Consider the following 17,159-nt stretch of genomic DNA (forward strand, 5'->3'; position numbering starts at 1 on the left):
TTGTCACTCATGAATGTCACGAGCTTTGATTTATACCTAATAGGGAATGTTTTCAAATTAATAAGTATGGTTTGAGACTATGTTTTACCGATCACATGACCCATTCAAGATGTCGGCCGACCTTGTATCTGGTAAGCGGGAGGCGTGTTACAACAGCCACACCTGATGCGCTAATCAGCTGTCAGGATTTTCAATAGCTTGAATTACGCACTGTGTTGGTAGAATCATCCATTTTAATGTTATCTTTATTTTCAGGGTCGGTCCCTCCTCTGTATCGCGAGGTTTATGAGATCGTCTGTCCAAATCAAGAACATGTCGACCGCGAACTATTCGTGCAAATGATGGTGAAATCCAGTTTGCCCAAACAAACAATTATGCAGGTGTGTATTTTGTTGTGCAATTGATACATACTTATGTGACGAAACAGATTTCGATTGTATTTATTGCATTATGCAGCTGTCAAAAGTAATGGCGGCCTGTCAACTGGGTTGTCGTTTATAAGATCCCCTTTCACTTAAAAGTGGGCGTTTCCACAGAGAACTCTGGTCTTGCATCAAGATTTAAATGACAATTTTCCTGTTTGTGATTTTAATGTCAAATGCGCATTTCATATGTTGCAATGAGGTGACAGTTATGGTATTTATGTTATCACTGTGGTGTTGTGTCATAACAGGGAATCTATTTCAGTGTTTCAGTTGTTTTTTTATTTTGCATAATGCAGTTATATCATAGTGCAGAGGCAGGTATTACTGATACGGTAAAGGGGAAACCCTATGCAAATAAGAAGATGTGTTTCCAAATGTGATTTCAGGATATTACCTCAATATATAATATGGCCGTAATACGGCACTCAAACACAAACCCGTAAGTTGGTCATTTACTGATGAAGGGTGAATCTGCCGATGACTTTGGTCGGCAATTACCGATAATATGAATTGAACTCAAACTTTATAAGTAAAAAGTACCTATGGGTAGTGCTAAATATACTTATGAAATCACAACCGTGTAAGACCAATAATAATATCAATGTGGTCATGCGACTGGAATACGTCGACGGATTATAGCTTGTTTAAAAATTCCTTAAGATTACAACAGAAATGTTTAGATACGCACACAGGCATATTTGTATTTTCCCAGTGATGAACAATTAAGTATACTGCGATTATTCCCACATCATTTGTACTTTAGCTACCTGAAAACTCTCCATTCCTGATATCAAAGAAATACTGTTCATAACAGCGTTAAATCTCACACAATATATATTGCACAAGAGACAGTGCAGATGCAGGAACCTGAATACCACAGGTACTGTTCAGCAGAAATATATATTTTAATATACTCATTTATGAAAGAAAACAGATCAAGTCCAGTAAAAAGATTTAATTCATTTACATGAAATCAACAACATGTAACTCTTTGTAAAATGGCACCAAGAATAAATGTCAAAATACTTTACATGTTACAATATATATTGTTTTTTTTACATATATAGGTATACTAGATCCAGTAATATTTCATTTTGTTATTTCAATTTATTCATACTAGCACTTTACTTTATGTATGTGAATAATTTCATCCAATTGTAAATCGAGTGGACTCATCTTTCTTGTGTATTTTGCATTCTATATTATTTAGTGCTAATTTTGTATATATTGCAGATGTATATTACGTGTATATACATCTCAGATAAGTTAATTTTAAGTAAGAGAAACATAAATCTCAGTTGTTTCAAGTCACTGAATATTTGCATATACAACTAGGACTGTCAGTGGTTGTGTTATCAGTAAATGCCACACTCACCTTGCAAGTGGAGGCCGGTACTGATACTGACTGACTATAATGACCACCAATGTGGCGGGAAGACTGCATTGTGGAACAGAAATATGTCATCGAGTCCACGGGTGGCTAGTCTATAAATATCTGGTGGAAACCTAACTTCAGCAAGATATGATTGGCTTAGAGGCCATGTAGGTCATTAATATAGATATCGCTTAGTTGTTTAGAGTTCAAAGAGGCCGTATCGCACATTGATTGTTAAGGATTGATAGTACATAATTTTTGACAATCAATTGTTCATTCCGGAAGAGGACTCACACAAACTATTGACATGCTTATTTATGTTGGTAAATGTGTATGTTTAGACGTGATTTAGATGAGATTTATAAATCCATTGGTTAATGCAACACCATCTGTAATACCCGTCTCTGCTCTAAGTCTTTGATTGGGGTAGCCTGCATAGAAATAAAAGTGCAAGATCATTTCATGATATTGCCAAATTAAACAGATATATGTGTGCCTTACATGCAAATTTCCTTCTTGGAAAAAGATGGAATGAAAGTTGTATTTTCGACTTTTGGTTAAACAGCTTCTAAAACTATTTTGCCCGATAACCCCTCACATCACCATAGCCATCACCCAAACAATTGGGTCACACATTTACAAACCCTGTGCACCGTGACCTTAGCGGTTTGGTCACCCAATGCCACATCATTCTCTTTCTTGTCGCCACTGTGTGTAATGAAGTAGAGAGTATAATTTTTAATTTTTTTTAATTGTTACTGATAGTGAGTTCACGTATTACTACTCCCTAACATCATGGGGAAATACCAGATTAAATACCCGGCCCGCGAGAAGTGTCGTCTCATATTTTCACCCTGAGATCCACATGAGTTATGCTTATTGACATACAAGTAACATCCACATGAGTTAAGCTGATTGACATACAAGTAACATCCACATGAGTTAAGCTGATTGACATACAAGTAACATCCACATGAGTTAAGCTGATTGACATACAAGTAACATCCACATGAGTTAAGCTGATTGACATACAAGTAACATCCACATGAGTTAAGCTGATTGACATACAAGTAACATCCACATGAGTTAAGCTGATTGACATACAAGTAACATCCACATGAGTTAAGCTGATTGACATACAAGTAACATCCACATGAGTTAAGCTGATTGACATACAAGTAACATCCACATGAGTTATGCTGATTGACATACAAGTAACATCCACATGAGTTAAGCTGATTGACATACAAATAACATCCACATGAGTTAAGCTGATTGACATACAAGTAACATCCACATGAGTTAAGCTGATTGACATACAAGTAACATCCACATGAGTTAAGCTGATTGACATACAAGTAACATCCACATGAGTTAAGCTGATTGACATACAAGTAACATCCACATGAGTTATGCTAATTGACATACAAGTAACATCCACATGAGTTAAGCTGATTGACATACAAGTAACATCCACATGAGTTAAGCTGATTGACATACAAGTAACATCCACATGAGTTAAGCTGATTGACATACAAGTAACATCCACATGAGTTAAGCTGATTGACATACAAGTAACATCCACATGAGTTAAGCTGATTGACATACAAGTAACATGAGGGAAATGTCGAGGTAGTGATACAAAAAAAAAGATTTGCTAAAAGCAGCGTAAAACCATACTCACTCACTCACTCAGTAAGCATCTTGTAAACCAGCACCACGGGAGCATGGTTGAGCTGAGAAGACAGGGATAGTCATGGAGAGTAGTGTATTTCCTCTTCCCTGCTGACTTTCTCAAGTGACCATGTAGTTGTTGCAGTTTTATCTCTGCAATGGACCGGTCACAAATCAAGTTTAGGTTTATGGAAGTACTGATCACTTGTTTACAACAAAAGCACCACTCCAGCGGCAGAAATTGGCACTGGTCCTATAGTCCTTGCCAATTTGCCCAATAGGTAAGGTGTCAGAAGGTCCAGTAGTAATTTGCCATTTTAGGGTAACCATCCCCTCGGTATTATTTCTCAGGACCAATTACACCAATATAGGATACTGTTACCATGGTAACATAGCTGAAGGATTGCCAATTTTTTCAAAACCTGTCACTCTCACATTCAAGTTTGCATTGCAGTGGTTGTGTTTTATTTCAGATATGGGATGTTGTAGACAGCAACCAAGGTTCACTCACTCGGAATGGCCTGTACAAAGCTCTGGCGCTCACAGCTCTGGCACAGCAGGGAAAGGCAATTAATGAGAAGTTTCTTGACACCTTCTCAGGACAAGGTATTAGATTTTGATATAATGGAATGTGTACAAATTCCTACCATATTTGTTTGTCCTGTTGTTCCCTTTGATCTATTTCATACCATAGTTAATTACACCTTTATACATCTTTTCCCCATCACCTGTCTTTGGTGTTGCATTAATATGCAATCAAATACGAAAATTGTCACATGATAAAGATAGAACAAGCCAGATTCAGAAGTTATCACCATGTCCTCTATGACAGTTTATACCAATTGTATGACAGAAAATATATATTGACACAAAAACTAACATTAATTAAAAGACTATTATGCTAGACAAGGGGCTTGAAGTTGCAGATTGCATTTTAGACATACCTAAAAGCTACATGCTTGTATTTTCACATTTTTCTGAACTAGGTGCTAAGAGCTATAAGGATAATGTTCATAGTCAGCTTACTTCCTCATACACACTGTTATAAGACATTTAATAAAAATAGATCAGTGCTTTTACACACAGCTTGAGGAAATGCCGATTCGACGGGTTTTTTTATTGGATCTTGAAAACCTTCAGCACTTACTTACATATTGTGACTTCAGGGTATTGTCCTTAGTTACCTTGTCATAGCAGTATTATTTGTTCCTGCAGAGTTACCTAAGCCGACCCTTGGTGACCTGTCTGACCTGAAAGCTATGAGTGTAAAGATGCGACGAGAAAGGAATCCAAATGTGCTTGGCTTCAACTACAATGAATTGTGTAACCTTGACATCGTGAAGGTGGAGCTAGTTCCAGAGAAGAAAGGCCTCATCCTCAAGCACGTGGAGTATGAGGTGACGAGTCAGGTAAGCACTGTCCGTTTCTTGTATCAAGCTTATTCGTCTGTGATTATTCACAGGTGGTCTAGACCGCCTCCGTGGTCTAGTGGTAGAGCGTCCGCCCGGAGAGCGGAAAGTCCGGGGTTCGATCCCCGACCGTGTCATACCAAAAGACGTTAAAAGATGGTACTTGTTGTTTCCCTGTCTGGTGTTTTGGCATTAAGGGGCTAAAACAAGGACCGGTCGGCTGGAGTCAGTATACTGTGTCTGAGTGGGGTATTCATGTTAAACTGCGGCATGGTATCTCAGTGAGCTAGCACTATAAATTGGCATCAGTCTGGACTAGTACAAGCAGCCACACAAACACACACATGTACATGCACGTCGTGACGTTAAACCCCATTTCACCTCACCTCACAGGTGGTGTATTATCAGCTGTGCAGATTTGTGTCCTTAGATGTTCCAGGAGATGCTGATAATGGGTGCAAGTTTCGGCCACACTTATACCCTTGCCCTTCAGGATCACACTCATGAGTTCCACCAAAGTAACTGTGTACACCTGCATAGGTGACCAGTAACTTATGTTAGTTGTAATTGGTGACTAGGTCGAACGTTTGGTCAGGCTCAGTGAACTAATTGATTGCATGTCTTTGTGCGTGGGTCATTGCTCATTGTCATAACTTTAAACTTGGGTTTGTTTGGTCCAGATTTAATTATTTATTACTGGCACTTTACTGACTGCAGAAAGAAAATAACACATTGGGCTTTCCTGCCACAGTAAGCTCATGTGAGGTGATAAGACTGAAACACTATGATAATACTCAAACTATGTTAAACCAACCTCTCTCTCTCACTCACTCACTCACTTAGTCACTCACTAATTTAGTCACTCACGTAGTTACTCACTCACTAACTCACTCACTCACTCAGTCACTCAATCACTAACTCAGTTACTCACTTAGTTACTCACTCACTCAATCACTCACTTAGTTACTCACTTGGTCACTCACTCAGTCACTGACTTAATTACTCACTCACTCACTTAGTCACTCACTCACTCACTCACTTAGTCACTCACTCACTCACTCAGTTACACACTCACTCAATCACTCAGTCACTTAGTTACTCACTTGGTCACTCACTCCGTCACTCACTCACTAACTCACTAACTTAGTCAGTCACTCACTCAGTCACTCAATCACTAACTCACTCACTCAGTTACTCACTTGGTCACTCACTCAGTCACTCAATTACTAACTTAGTCACTCACTCACTAACTTAGTCACTCACTTAGTTACTCACTTGGTCACTCACTCACTCACTAACTTAGTCACTCACTCACACACTAAGTCACTCACTCAGTTACACACTCACTCAATCACTTTGTCACTCACTCACTCACCACTCACTAACTTAGTCACTCACTCACTCACTCAATCACTAACTCACTCACTCAGTCACTCACTTAGTTACTCACTCACTCACTCACTCAATCACTAACTTAGTCACTCACTCACTCACTCAATCACTAACTCACTAACTTAGTCACTCACTTAGTTACTCACTTGGTCACTCACTCACTCACTAACTTAGTCACTCACTCACACACTAAGTCACTCACTCAGTTACTCACTTTGTCACTCACTCAGTCACTTACTAACTTAGTCACTCACTCAGTCACTCAATCACTAACTTACTCAATCACTAACTCTGTCAGTCACTCACTCAGACACTCACTTTGTTACTCACTTGGTCACTCAGTCACTCAGTCACTCAATCACTAACTCACTAAAGTAGTCACTCAATCACTCTGTCAGTCACTCACTTACTCACTCAGCTCTCAGTCACTTAAGGTCACTCACTCACTCATACACACTCACTCACTGTTTCTGTGCCTTTGAGAGCAACATGACTTACTCAGTCAATCACACACTCATTCACTGTTTCTGTGCCTTTCAGGGCAACATGACTTACTCAGTCAATCACTCACTCACTCACTCACTCACTGTTTCTGTGCTATGCAGGACCTTTGAGAGCGACATGAGAGGGTGTGTTCTCAATGACCAGCAGAGAGTCACTCACTCACTCAAGCAGGATTTATGTTGTCCTTGACTTTCCCACCACAGTTATGGTGTTGGGACTTGTAACACCAATATTAGAAAGAGATAGACTACAAAAGAGGTCCAGTGAAACACAGTACAGATATATAGGAGTCAAAATATGATGCTCTAAACCACAGGAATCTGAAACTTTACATTTGTGACTATCAAACACTGTATAAAAAAACAACAGGGATTAAATGCAATCACAAAAAGTAAAAAACAATTATGGACCCTACTCCTGTCGATCATGTAAAGTTACAATAAGGATCAATGTATCTGGGGGATTATGCTATGTACAGCATCAGTGTGTCCTCATGCAGTCCTAGTAAGCAGCTTATGTATTGTCATGTTGACAACTTCCGGTACTATCAGATTACAACAGATTATACTGTTACATGTTTACTTTACAGCTTCATTGTACACACACCGGTATATTTGTTCTCAGCTGTAAGAAGGCTTAAGGAAAATACTTTTGTGTGGGTCCAATGAACATAGTTTTCAAAATAACTGATATTTGTGGTCCACCAAAATTTCGGTGAAACTGTAAAATTATATTTGAAGAAGAAAAATTATTTGCCAAGTATTCATGTTATTTTTTGTATGGCATGTTTCCAATTCAATGGTTTATGATGTACAGTCAGAGATCAGGGTTTTAGTCTGTGTATCTATCTTTTCATCTGTCAGCAATAGTTAGCACACTGAACTAAAGACATGACCTTGACTTTGAAAGGGACAGAATGTCCCATGTCAGTGTATTCAATATAAGCATGATAAGAGGAGAGTATTATTTTGTTGTAGCCGATTACAATCCATCCCATGTCTATACTTGACTTTTATACATGAACAACATTAGCTTTAGAAAATAAAAGAACTGGTTCTCAGGCAATGACTTTTGAAAATATAGTGTTTTTTTGTTTTTTTTTGGCTTGTACTTTTTTTGGGCTTGTTCAAACAAATATGTAACCAAATAAACAGTTGTGTACCATCAACCTGGGAAAGGGCCACCCTACTAAACAAGCATACAAACACTTTGCTGCCATGACAATTACACAGCGAAGCAGTACGCATTGAAAGGAAAGTAACTGCATGCTATATTGGATCACATGTTTTTTAAGTATTAGGATTTTAAATTTTGGGGAGAAAATGGAAATAAAAACAAAACGTGTGACAGACTTTATGATGAAGCGAGAACCAAGACTATTATTTGTTTTAGCAGTAGCATTGTATTTTTCTTTGAGGTAATGTAGGTGATGACCATGCATCATGTCCACTGAGGTTGGTTGGTTGGTTGGTTTAACGCCGCACTCAGCAATATTCCAGCTATATGATGGAGGTCTGTAAATAATCGAGTCTGGACCAGACAATCCAGTGATTAATATCATGAGCATCGATCCACGCAATTGGAATCGATGACATGCATCAACCAAGTCAGTGAGCCTGACCACCCGATCCCGTTGGTCGCCTTTTACCACAAGCATAGTCACCTTTTACGGCAAGCATGGGTTGCTGAAGACCAATTCTACCCCGGAATCTTCACGGGTCGGTCCAGTGAGGCGTTGGTGGACATGGCAATAGAGAACATAATGTAGTCCACATGAGCTTAATCCATTTAGTCAACGAAGTACCATTTGTGTATCCAGGACTTGTAGTCACCATGTCAAACCCTGTATAATTTAGGTCATGTTTGTACAACATATTCAGGGGTAGCCACTTTTGGTCACATCCAACTCATCCATTTCGTATGTATGTTTACATTGTTGTAGTCCCATTATGGCTGAAATACTGCCGATGTGACTATAAATCTTAACTAACTCATCCACAGCTCAATTCGGATTAGTCAGAAATAGTCAAGGACCACCCGATTCTTTCATATTACTACAGTTAATCTGTAATGACATGACATGAAAAAGTATATTAGGAGTGGTCATTGTTAAAGTAGTGTTGCTGCTTTATGTACTGAACCAACTGAACCCTATGTTTATATGACATGTCTTTGAGAGCTTATACCCATGTTTTCAACTTGAAATGATCAAGCATGTGATTAAACTGGTGTATATAACTTTCTTATTGCGGATGCTTATTGAGGGACTTTCTGTTGTAAAGTTGCCTTTCGTTAGACATGTGAATTTTCTAAATCAGAAGTGATATGATTAAACCAGAAATGCATATGACTTTTTTTTAATTAATGTAGCTACAGATATGGGATTTTCTGTTTAAAATTGTCCTGCACTTGACATGTTTTTCCAAGCCAAAGATGAGATATCTGTGGTAGAAACTAACCCTTTCAGTCCATTAGTCCTTATAATGATAACATAAAACAAAACCCTTAAAAAATGCCACATTTCTACTTGTCCTCATGATACCCATGTACGTAAACTATTGCTAAGTTTGGCAAGGACTACAGGACTAGTACCAATTTCTAGAACTAAATATTTAAACCTGAAGTGCTTGATGTAGGGTAAGTAGACACACAGGACTAAGTTGTACAGCATTTCACAACATTAGGGATCAAAGGTTAACGCAGATAGATGCTGGTAAGATGAGCTGTCACCTGAGTTGGTGAAGTCAGAATGGCTTATGATACTGTACATGTTTCAGGTGGGAAGGCTTCAGGAAATGGTGGGGATAGGGCTATTTCTGTTACTTGTTTCTAGTTGTATTCAATGCTTGCCATATTGGTTGCAAAAGTGAAGAATGCAATGTAGAACCTTCATGTTATGTTTGTTATTGTTGCAGCGCTACAAGACAACAGTGCTACGTCGCTATAATGACTTTCTGGCATACCATGAGCTTCTCATGCTACGGTTTCCATATCGCCTTGTACCACGCCTGCCACCAAAGAAGATGATGGGAGGTACATTAATCCAGATTTCTTGTTTTATCATAAATTGTTACAGCAAACTCAAATAAAACCATTTTTCACACAAGAAAATATCAACCTTCAAGCTTGGAACAATGTTGGGCATTTTTGTTTTAGGGGCGGTCAGTTAGCCTAGTGACGTTCACTCGTCACGCCGAAGACCCGGGTTCGATTCCAGACATGGGTACAATGTGTGAAGCCCATTTCTGGTGTCCCCTGTCGTGATAAACCATACTCACTCAATCACTCATTTTGGTTTTGATTTTTAGCAAATAGAGAGTTTATTGAACACCGAAGAAAGTGCCTGCGGAGATTCCTGAACATCGTGTCTCGACATCCCCACATGCATGATGACAAACTTACCAAGTTCTTCCTTACATTCAATGGAACAGTGAGTGAAATTATATTTTTCTGAATTTAATGTTCAGATGGCTGCTAGTTTAATAAAGCAGCTATATTGTGCAACTAGATTGTGTTGTTCAAGGTTTGTTGTGCCATCAAACATAAGATCAATAGAACAGTTTGTGTTTTATTCCTGACATAGTTCAACCATGAAATCCAATAACAACTATGATGAAGAAGTATTGTAGTACATATTGCTTATGATAAAGGGATCATTATACTCTGAATGTTGGATTACGATGATAGCATCAGAATCTCTGTAAGAGAACATGTGGAATTATTACTTATACTGACACCACATGTTGCAATTTACTTCTTTACTTCAATCATATATATCACAGACCCCCAAACATGCCTCTTCTATATCCAGGGCATCCGTTCCAATTTATCAAATATCCAAATTCACATGTAAGACTTGAATTGAAATTAATATTAACTTTCATTTTTTATAGGACACACAACATAAAATCAAGGAACATTTTCGTGGAATTCCGGATGAGTTTATGACGAGTAACCTTGCAAGTAAAGCAAAGGTAACTAGGATAGAGCCTGAGTTGGCATTAGTGTTCGCTGCTGTGATTAACGAACTCGGACACTGAGAACGTGATTTTTGTGATGGTTATATTGTGGTGGTTTTAGACAATAATGGGAATTAAACATGCCCTTCAGAGTTATTTTAGCAATGAAATTATATGACCCAGTCATGTAAAGACGCCCCAATTCACGGTGCAGAGCTGCTTCCCTTGAGCGTGCAGAAACCTATGATTGTGGGTGTGAATCTTAGTCGTCCTGATTATGTTTTTGGTTTGTCAGAACAAATTCCTGTGCTCATGGGTTGCACCAAAGTGGTAAATTTTTTAGACCTGCACTATTTTAGGCTTTCCTCCCACATTAAGCTGACATGCAGTGATATAACTGGAATATAGTTATACTGTTCAAAGCGGGGTTAAACCCAACTTACTCACTCACAGGAATGTGACGACCTTTAGTGTGTGGCTATAGATGTGAGTTAATCAGGCACATGTGTGTAGGACATGGTTCCAATGGACACACAAGTTCAACTGTCCAACAGCAAGGAGCACATCCGCCTGCTGTTCAGCAGTGTGGCCAAGATGAAGGACATTGGAGAGAGGATGGTTCAGCGGTCGGCAGAGTTTGCTTCAGACATGCTGCAGTTTGGCAGGGAATTGAGGTAACACCTAGTTTCATTTCATGTATGTTTGGTTGGTAACAACTTGCTTTGTAAACAGTTTACATCCTCTTGGCAGTGTTCGAAATACCTGCCTGCCCGACCGTCCGAGACGGGTTGATTTCAACTCGGGCTGGCAGATTTTCAAAAACCCCTGCCGGACGGTCGGGTTATATTTCATATGTGACAATATTCTAAATATTTCCCGATGATAATCATTAATTCACATGTAAAGTTGAATGATAAAATGTGACCAAAAAGAAATCCCGTTAGCTTATCCTGAGAAACATATGATTATAGTGGGCAGGCAGGTTTTGGTCAGGGCTGGCAAGTATTTCAGCTAGCCAGTCCTGTGGTCTGGCTGAAATTTTTGGGAGTTTCATACCCTGCTCTTGGCATCATTTTCATGTCTGCAACTGTAGCCACTGGTCAGAAGCACGAGTCTAGTAAAATGTTCTTCTGTCTAGTAAGATCAGCTAATGAAATTTCATCTGGTAACACTAAAATGTACTAAGAATTATGCACTAGTATCAAACTGGCAACTTTCATTCCAGACAACGCTTTGAAAAATATTTTGACAAAGTTCTCGATTCAAAATTTGAAAACTGAAAAGAAAACATTCTGGAATGTTTAATAGATAGCCAGGATTGTATGGCAGTACTTCCCACAGGCCGTTCAGAAGTTTATCCCATTGAAGTCAGAGATAGACGATGATTTTGAGGGATTCAGTCGAACAGCCCCTCACTGTTGTTCAGAATACCCCATGTTAACCTTATCAAGATTCCATGATTGGAAAACACATTCCGATTGTCACTTTCCTGATCTGGTAAGCAATGCTCTGATTGGTCACATGAAATATCATTCTGACGTGACCAGTTATGGGATGTCCTCGGATCTGTGTTTAGCAGTAGCGGTAGACTGACATTAACTCCCTCATCGAGTCAGTGCTATGCTAATTGTGTCGTGTTGTTCAGCATGTTCAGTAGCAGTTGACTGACATTAACTCCCTCATCGAGTCAGTGCTATGCTAATTGTGTCATGTTGTTCCTCAGCTCGCTCAGCAATGATGCTACACCTGTGACTGCATGGGCTACGGGCAACAATGATACCTGGCACCATCTCAAGAAGGGATTTAAACACCTGTCTGTAGAATATGCGTCACTGTCTGACAAGGCAACAGTAAAGGTAAGCTCCCATTATCCATGTAGAAGGCTGCCATACTAATGGCAGTCTACTGTTAGAATGCTGAAGGTGCTCAGTATGTCATTGGTGCTGAAATGTGAAAGAATCTATTTAATAATATGATGGATAAGATGTAAAGATTCATTGTGTATCCTTGATACAGGATAGTATTTGCAATGCAGTAAACTATGGTTATAACATACTCAAAGGGACCACTAAATTTAGTTTGTTTACTGTATTACAGGAGAAAAACAAATGTCGTATTTTTATGAAACCACTCATGAATTATTAATATAAACTCATTATTCATTTTTGATGATTAATCACAACATAACAGAACATGACAGGCTATTTTATTACTCACCCGTGAAGAGATCACCTGTTTAATAAATATACAGCTGTCTTACACATTGTGTAATACAAAAGCGTGTGCTTATGTACTGCGGAAACAAGTTTCACTAACAAATATTGAAAACTCAACATCCCTGGTCTTTTCAATGACATTGCCTGCAGAGATGATAGATCACTGAAAGGAGCTCATGCACACTCAGTGCTTGCCGTAAAAGGCGACTATGCTTGTCGTAAGAGGCGAATAAAAGGATCGGGTGATCAGGCTTTTTGACTTGGTTGATGCATGTCATCGATCCCAACTGCGTGGAGCGATGCTCATGATATCAATCACTGGATTGTCTGGTCCAGACTCGATTATTTACAGACCGCCATCATATAGCTGGAATATTGCTGAGTGCGGCATTAATCAACAAACCAACCAATCATGCACACTGGATGACCCCAGCAACCCTGTTACTAGGCTGGCATCACATGTCATTGTTTTGCTGGTGGATCTTGCAACAAAATTCCACAAATCATGTCATAGGGCATTGTGACGTTATTGTAAACTGTTTTCCCTACAGTCTAGGCAATAATAGCCTACTGAGGCTGTACCATGCATTGTACACTCTGCCCTGAGGAAAAGCACATCAATCACAATCAACATACTGTAGTACCATTGTACTTTAACCATTGTTTCCAGGCTGTTGATGAGGAAGAAGGCGTGGTAGAAAAACTTTCTCTCTTCATGGACCTATTGACAGCATATCGGGTATGTTGACTCATATTTAACACTAGATAATGACGAAACACTGTTGACCAAGTCAGATGGATTATTTGTTTCACACATTGTTGTTATTATTGTTATCTAAAGTGGTCACTAGACCTTTTGCCCCTGTGGGGATGCCAGGTTAGAATAAGTCCCCAGCAACCAATGCTGGTCATTATAGGCAACCAAATGAACTGGGTGGTTAGGCTCTTTATCTTGGTTGATTGTCATCATACCCTGAAAGTGTGGATCGCTTCTCACAATATTGATCGCTGGATTGTCTGCCATGGAAAAGCTGGAATGTTGCTGTGTGTGGCATTAATGAACCAAAAAACTATCAAATCTAGACCTAAGGGCTTGTGCACTAAGTACCCAGCTCTCTAACCATGAGATGACAGTGGATACAGGTGGTGCAATCCCCTGAGGTGGGTGCTGCAATTCTCTTAGCATTGCTGCACCCCTTGATTGAAATTCCAGATTATCCTCCTTATGATTTTTAAGCACCATACCCTGCTCATGGATTTCAGGAAAATGGTAAGAATCCTGCATCACATTGAGTTTTTCCCCTGAGTAAGCTAAGAGATCTGACTAAGATACAGAATATGAAGATGATAACTCTCTCACTAAAGTTGAGGTAGTGGAGTAACATATTGGACACAGCATTTGTTTCCCGCTCACTCACTCACTCACTCACTCACTCACTCACTCACACTCACTCACTCACTCACTCACTCACTGTTTCTGTGCTATGCAGGACCTATGTGAGCGACATGAGAAGGGTGTACTCAATGACCACCAGAGAGCCATCCAGAAGATGGGGCAGTACAAAAAGAAGAAGATGTCTGCTACCGTTCAGGGACCAGAGGTGGGTTGGTAAGATGGATACCCCATGGGGATTCTGGGGCAGAGTAGGTCCCAATACTGCATGCCTTTTATGAAAGTCAACTAATGAGAATCAGATAATTACAATGTGTGAGTACAGTGTGTCATTTTGCCCCATATATGTGGATTGTCAATTATTCTTTCAACCACTGGTTATGCTGGTCGTTATTTACATGCAGAAACTGGGGCATTGCTGACTGTGGTGTAAAACAACATTCACTCACTCAATGGAAACCTGGAAATCTATTCTCTGTACAGATCCCATCATAACATCACAACTTCTTGTTTTGGTTTTCATTAAAATACCTCATTAACTGTTTTGAATATGTTTCAGACAGGAGCTGTAGAACAGTTAGAGCAGAAGATCTTAGAGGTTTGTATGAAGTACTGCTTACTCAAAGGTCTTCAATCAATATGGGATTACTTTGACACTAGAAGGACTCTCATTTCTATTGAACAACATTTCTTTCAACATGTTCAATAGTATTTTCAACAATTTGTGTGATTTACAATTTCTCTTACAGCCGACCCATCAAGATCCGGGGTAGAATAGGTCTTCAGCAACCAATGCTTGACGTATGTCATCGTATCCCAATTGTGTAGATCGATGCTCATGATGTCAATCACTGGATTGTCTGGTCCAGACTCGATTATTTACAGACGGCCATTCTATAGCTGGAATAAAGCTGAGTGAGGCATTAAACAACAAATAAACAAACTCTTACAGCCTTGACACTGTTACGTCATGATGTGAGAATGAAGTGTTATTCAAACCAAATTTTGGGAGTACAGGCTAGGTCAGTAGTTATTGTGTATGGTCACAGGTCCACGTTGATTTACAATTCATGAAGCCCATTCCTGGTGTCACTGTAATGACTGTATTACTCCTATATACAGTGCATGTGCACTACCTTCATACGATTTATAGTTACTGTATCCATGGTCTTGTGGACAGAGCATCTGCTTGGAGAGCAGAAGGTTTGTGATTTGATCCCCTGGCCATACCATACAAGACATAAAAGATGGTACTTGTTCTTACCCTGCCTGGTTGTTGGCATTAAGGGGCTAAAAGATGGACTGGTGGGCTCGGAGAATACTGTGAGTGGGGTGTCCAAGTTAAACTGCAGCATGGTATCTCAGGGCTTGCACTATAAAACCAGCTTTTATTCCCAGACTAGTACAGACAAACACACACACACCACACATGGCTGTATAATTGAAATAATTTTGAACGTGATGTTAAAATCCAATTCATCTCATCTTTTCTCAAAAGAATTTTGCTCTATAGACAAAGTGTTTTTTTCTGCATTGACAGCAAGAAGGTCAGATTGCCAACATGGAGAACCGGAACTATTACTCGCTCCACTGTCTGCAGATGGAGACGCAACTCATACATGCAAACCTCGACATCTTCTATGAGACCTTGCAGTCCATGACAGATGTTGAGGCTAAAGCACATGCTGAGGTAGGGATTGTGTATTGGATGAATGAAGTTTTTGTCACACATTGCTTTCTATTAGGCAGTGCAGAGACTCAACACCAGGAGCATCTTGGGGCAAGGAATCATTAGAGGCAGTGGGGTAGCCTAGTGGTCAAAGCATCACTCACTAACTCATACTCTCACTCACTCACCCACTTAGAGATATAAATAAGAGACAGAATATAATCCAACTTTCTCATTAAAGTGGAGGTGGTGGAATAAACTCACTCACTCACTCACTCACTCACTCACTCACTCACTCACTCACTCACTCACTCACTCACTCACTCACTCACTCACTCACTCAGATTTTTAAAGTTATAACCATGAGAGTAACTGGAGTGGAGTGTCAGAGAAGTTGATATTCTTTATTTCTTAACCGGAAGTTGATATTGGTTATTTATTACCCGGAGAAAGGTTCTATCATAATTTCTTTCTTTCTTTTCATTGACTTTGTGATACACATGAAATTGATTTAATGCTTTTTCCTGTTGGTTCCCCTTCATGTACAATGCAGTTTTCACTGTTTATCAATGATGTGTTAACTCATTGTTGGAAACAAATCCTTACATTTATCATTTATCTCCAGCTTGCAGCAGTATGGTCAGAAGTGCGGCCGATCATCGAAGGTCTCTATGCAAATCTGAAAGACAGTTCGCGTCCGTCCTCCCCTACGCGGACGTCTCCAATCGGCTCCCCTATGAACAATCACCCCGGGATCAGTGCGTGATATGTGCCTGTGATGTGTACCTTGTGATTGTGTCCATGTCTCACTGCAATTTGTTACACAACTCAACACAAAACACCTTCAGATGAATTGGATCTGTTCTGGGGGGGGGGGGGGGGGGCAGTTTCACGACAGATCCAAGACGTGGGGAAATAGACCACTGTGATACAGGAGAGATAACCTGTACCTGGCAATCTCAAACAAACTTGCCATGTTAAAATACGGTGATAAAAAGTCAAATATTTTTAGACATAACATGTTATTTGTTTATGTGAAAAATCTTGATATATAAGTGCTATCTGAATGGAACTATTAGTAAATAATTAGCTCGAAAATCAAAACTTTGAATGGCGCTGATGCAGTTGAAAGAAAAAACTATC

At 39.5% G+C, this 17,159-nt stretch overlaps 1 protein-coding gene across 1 annotated transcript; it reads left to right on the forward strand.

Moving 5' to 3' along the window:
* Positions 1-102: 102 nt before the first annotated feature.
* On the forward strand, positions 103-16,883 carry LOC124150880 (sorting nexin-8-like). The gene is made up of 14 exons (XM_046523061.2): positions 103-131; positions 256-380; positions 3,948-4,080; positions 4,690-4,883; positions 9,695-9,812; positions 10,088-10,209; positions 10,673-10,753; positions 11,252-11,412; positions 12,462-12,594; positions 13,625-13,693; positions 14,445-14,555; positions 14,907-14,945; positions 15,888-16,037; positions 16,642-16,883. Exons 1-14 carry the CDS (start codon positions 110-112, stop codon positions 16,780-16,782), a joined length of 1,599 nt encoding a protein of 532 aa, XP_046379017.2. The 5' UTR covers positions 103-109; the 3' UTR covers positions 16,783-16,883.
* The last annotated feature ends 276 nt before the right edge of the window (positions 16,884-17,159 follow it).

The sequence above is a fragment of the Haliotis rufescens genome, unplaced genomic scaffold, assembly GCF_023055435.1.
Source record: "Haliotis rufescens isolate VD_foot unplaced genomic scaffold, xgHalRufe1.0.p SCAF_11, whole genome shotgun sequence".
Taxonomy (NCBI): domain Eukaryota; kingdom Metazoa; phylum Mollusca; class Gastropoda; order Lepetellida; family Haliotidae; genus Haliotis; species Haliotis rufescens.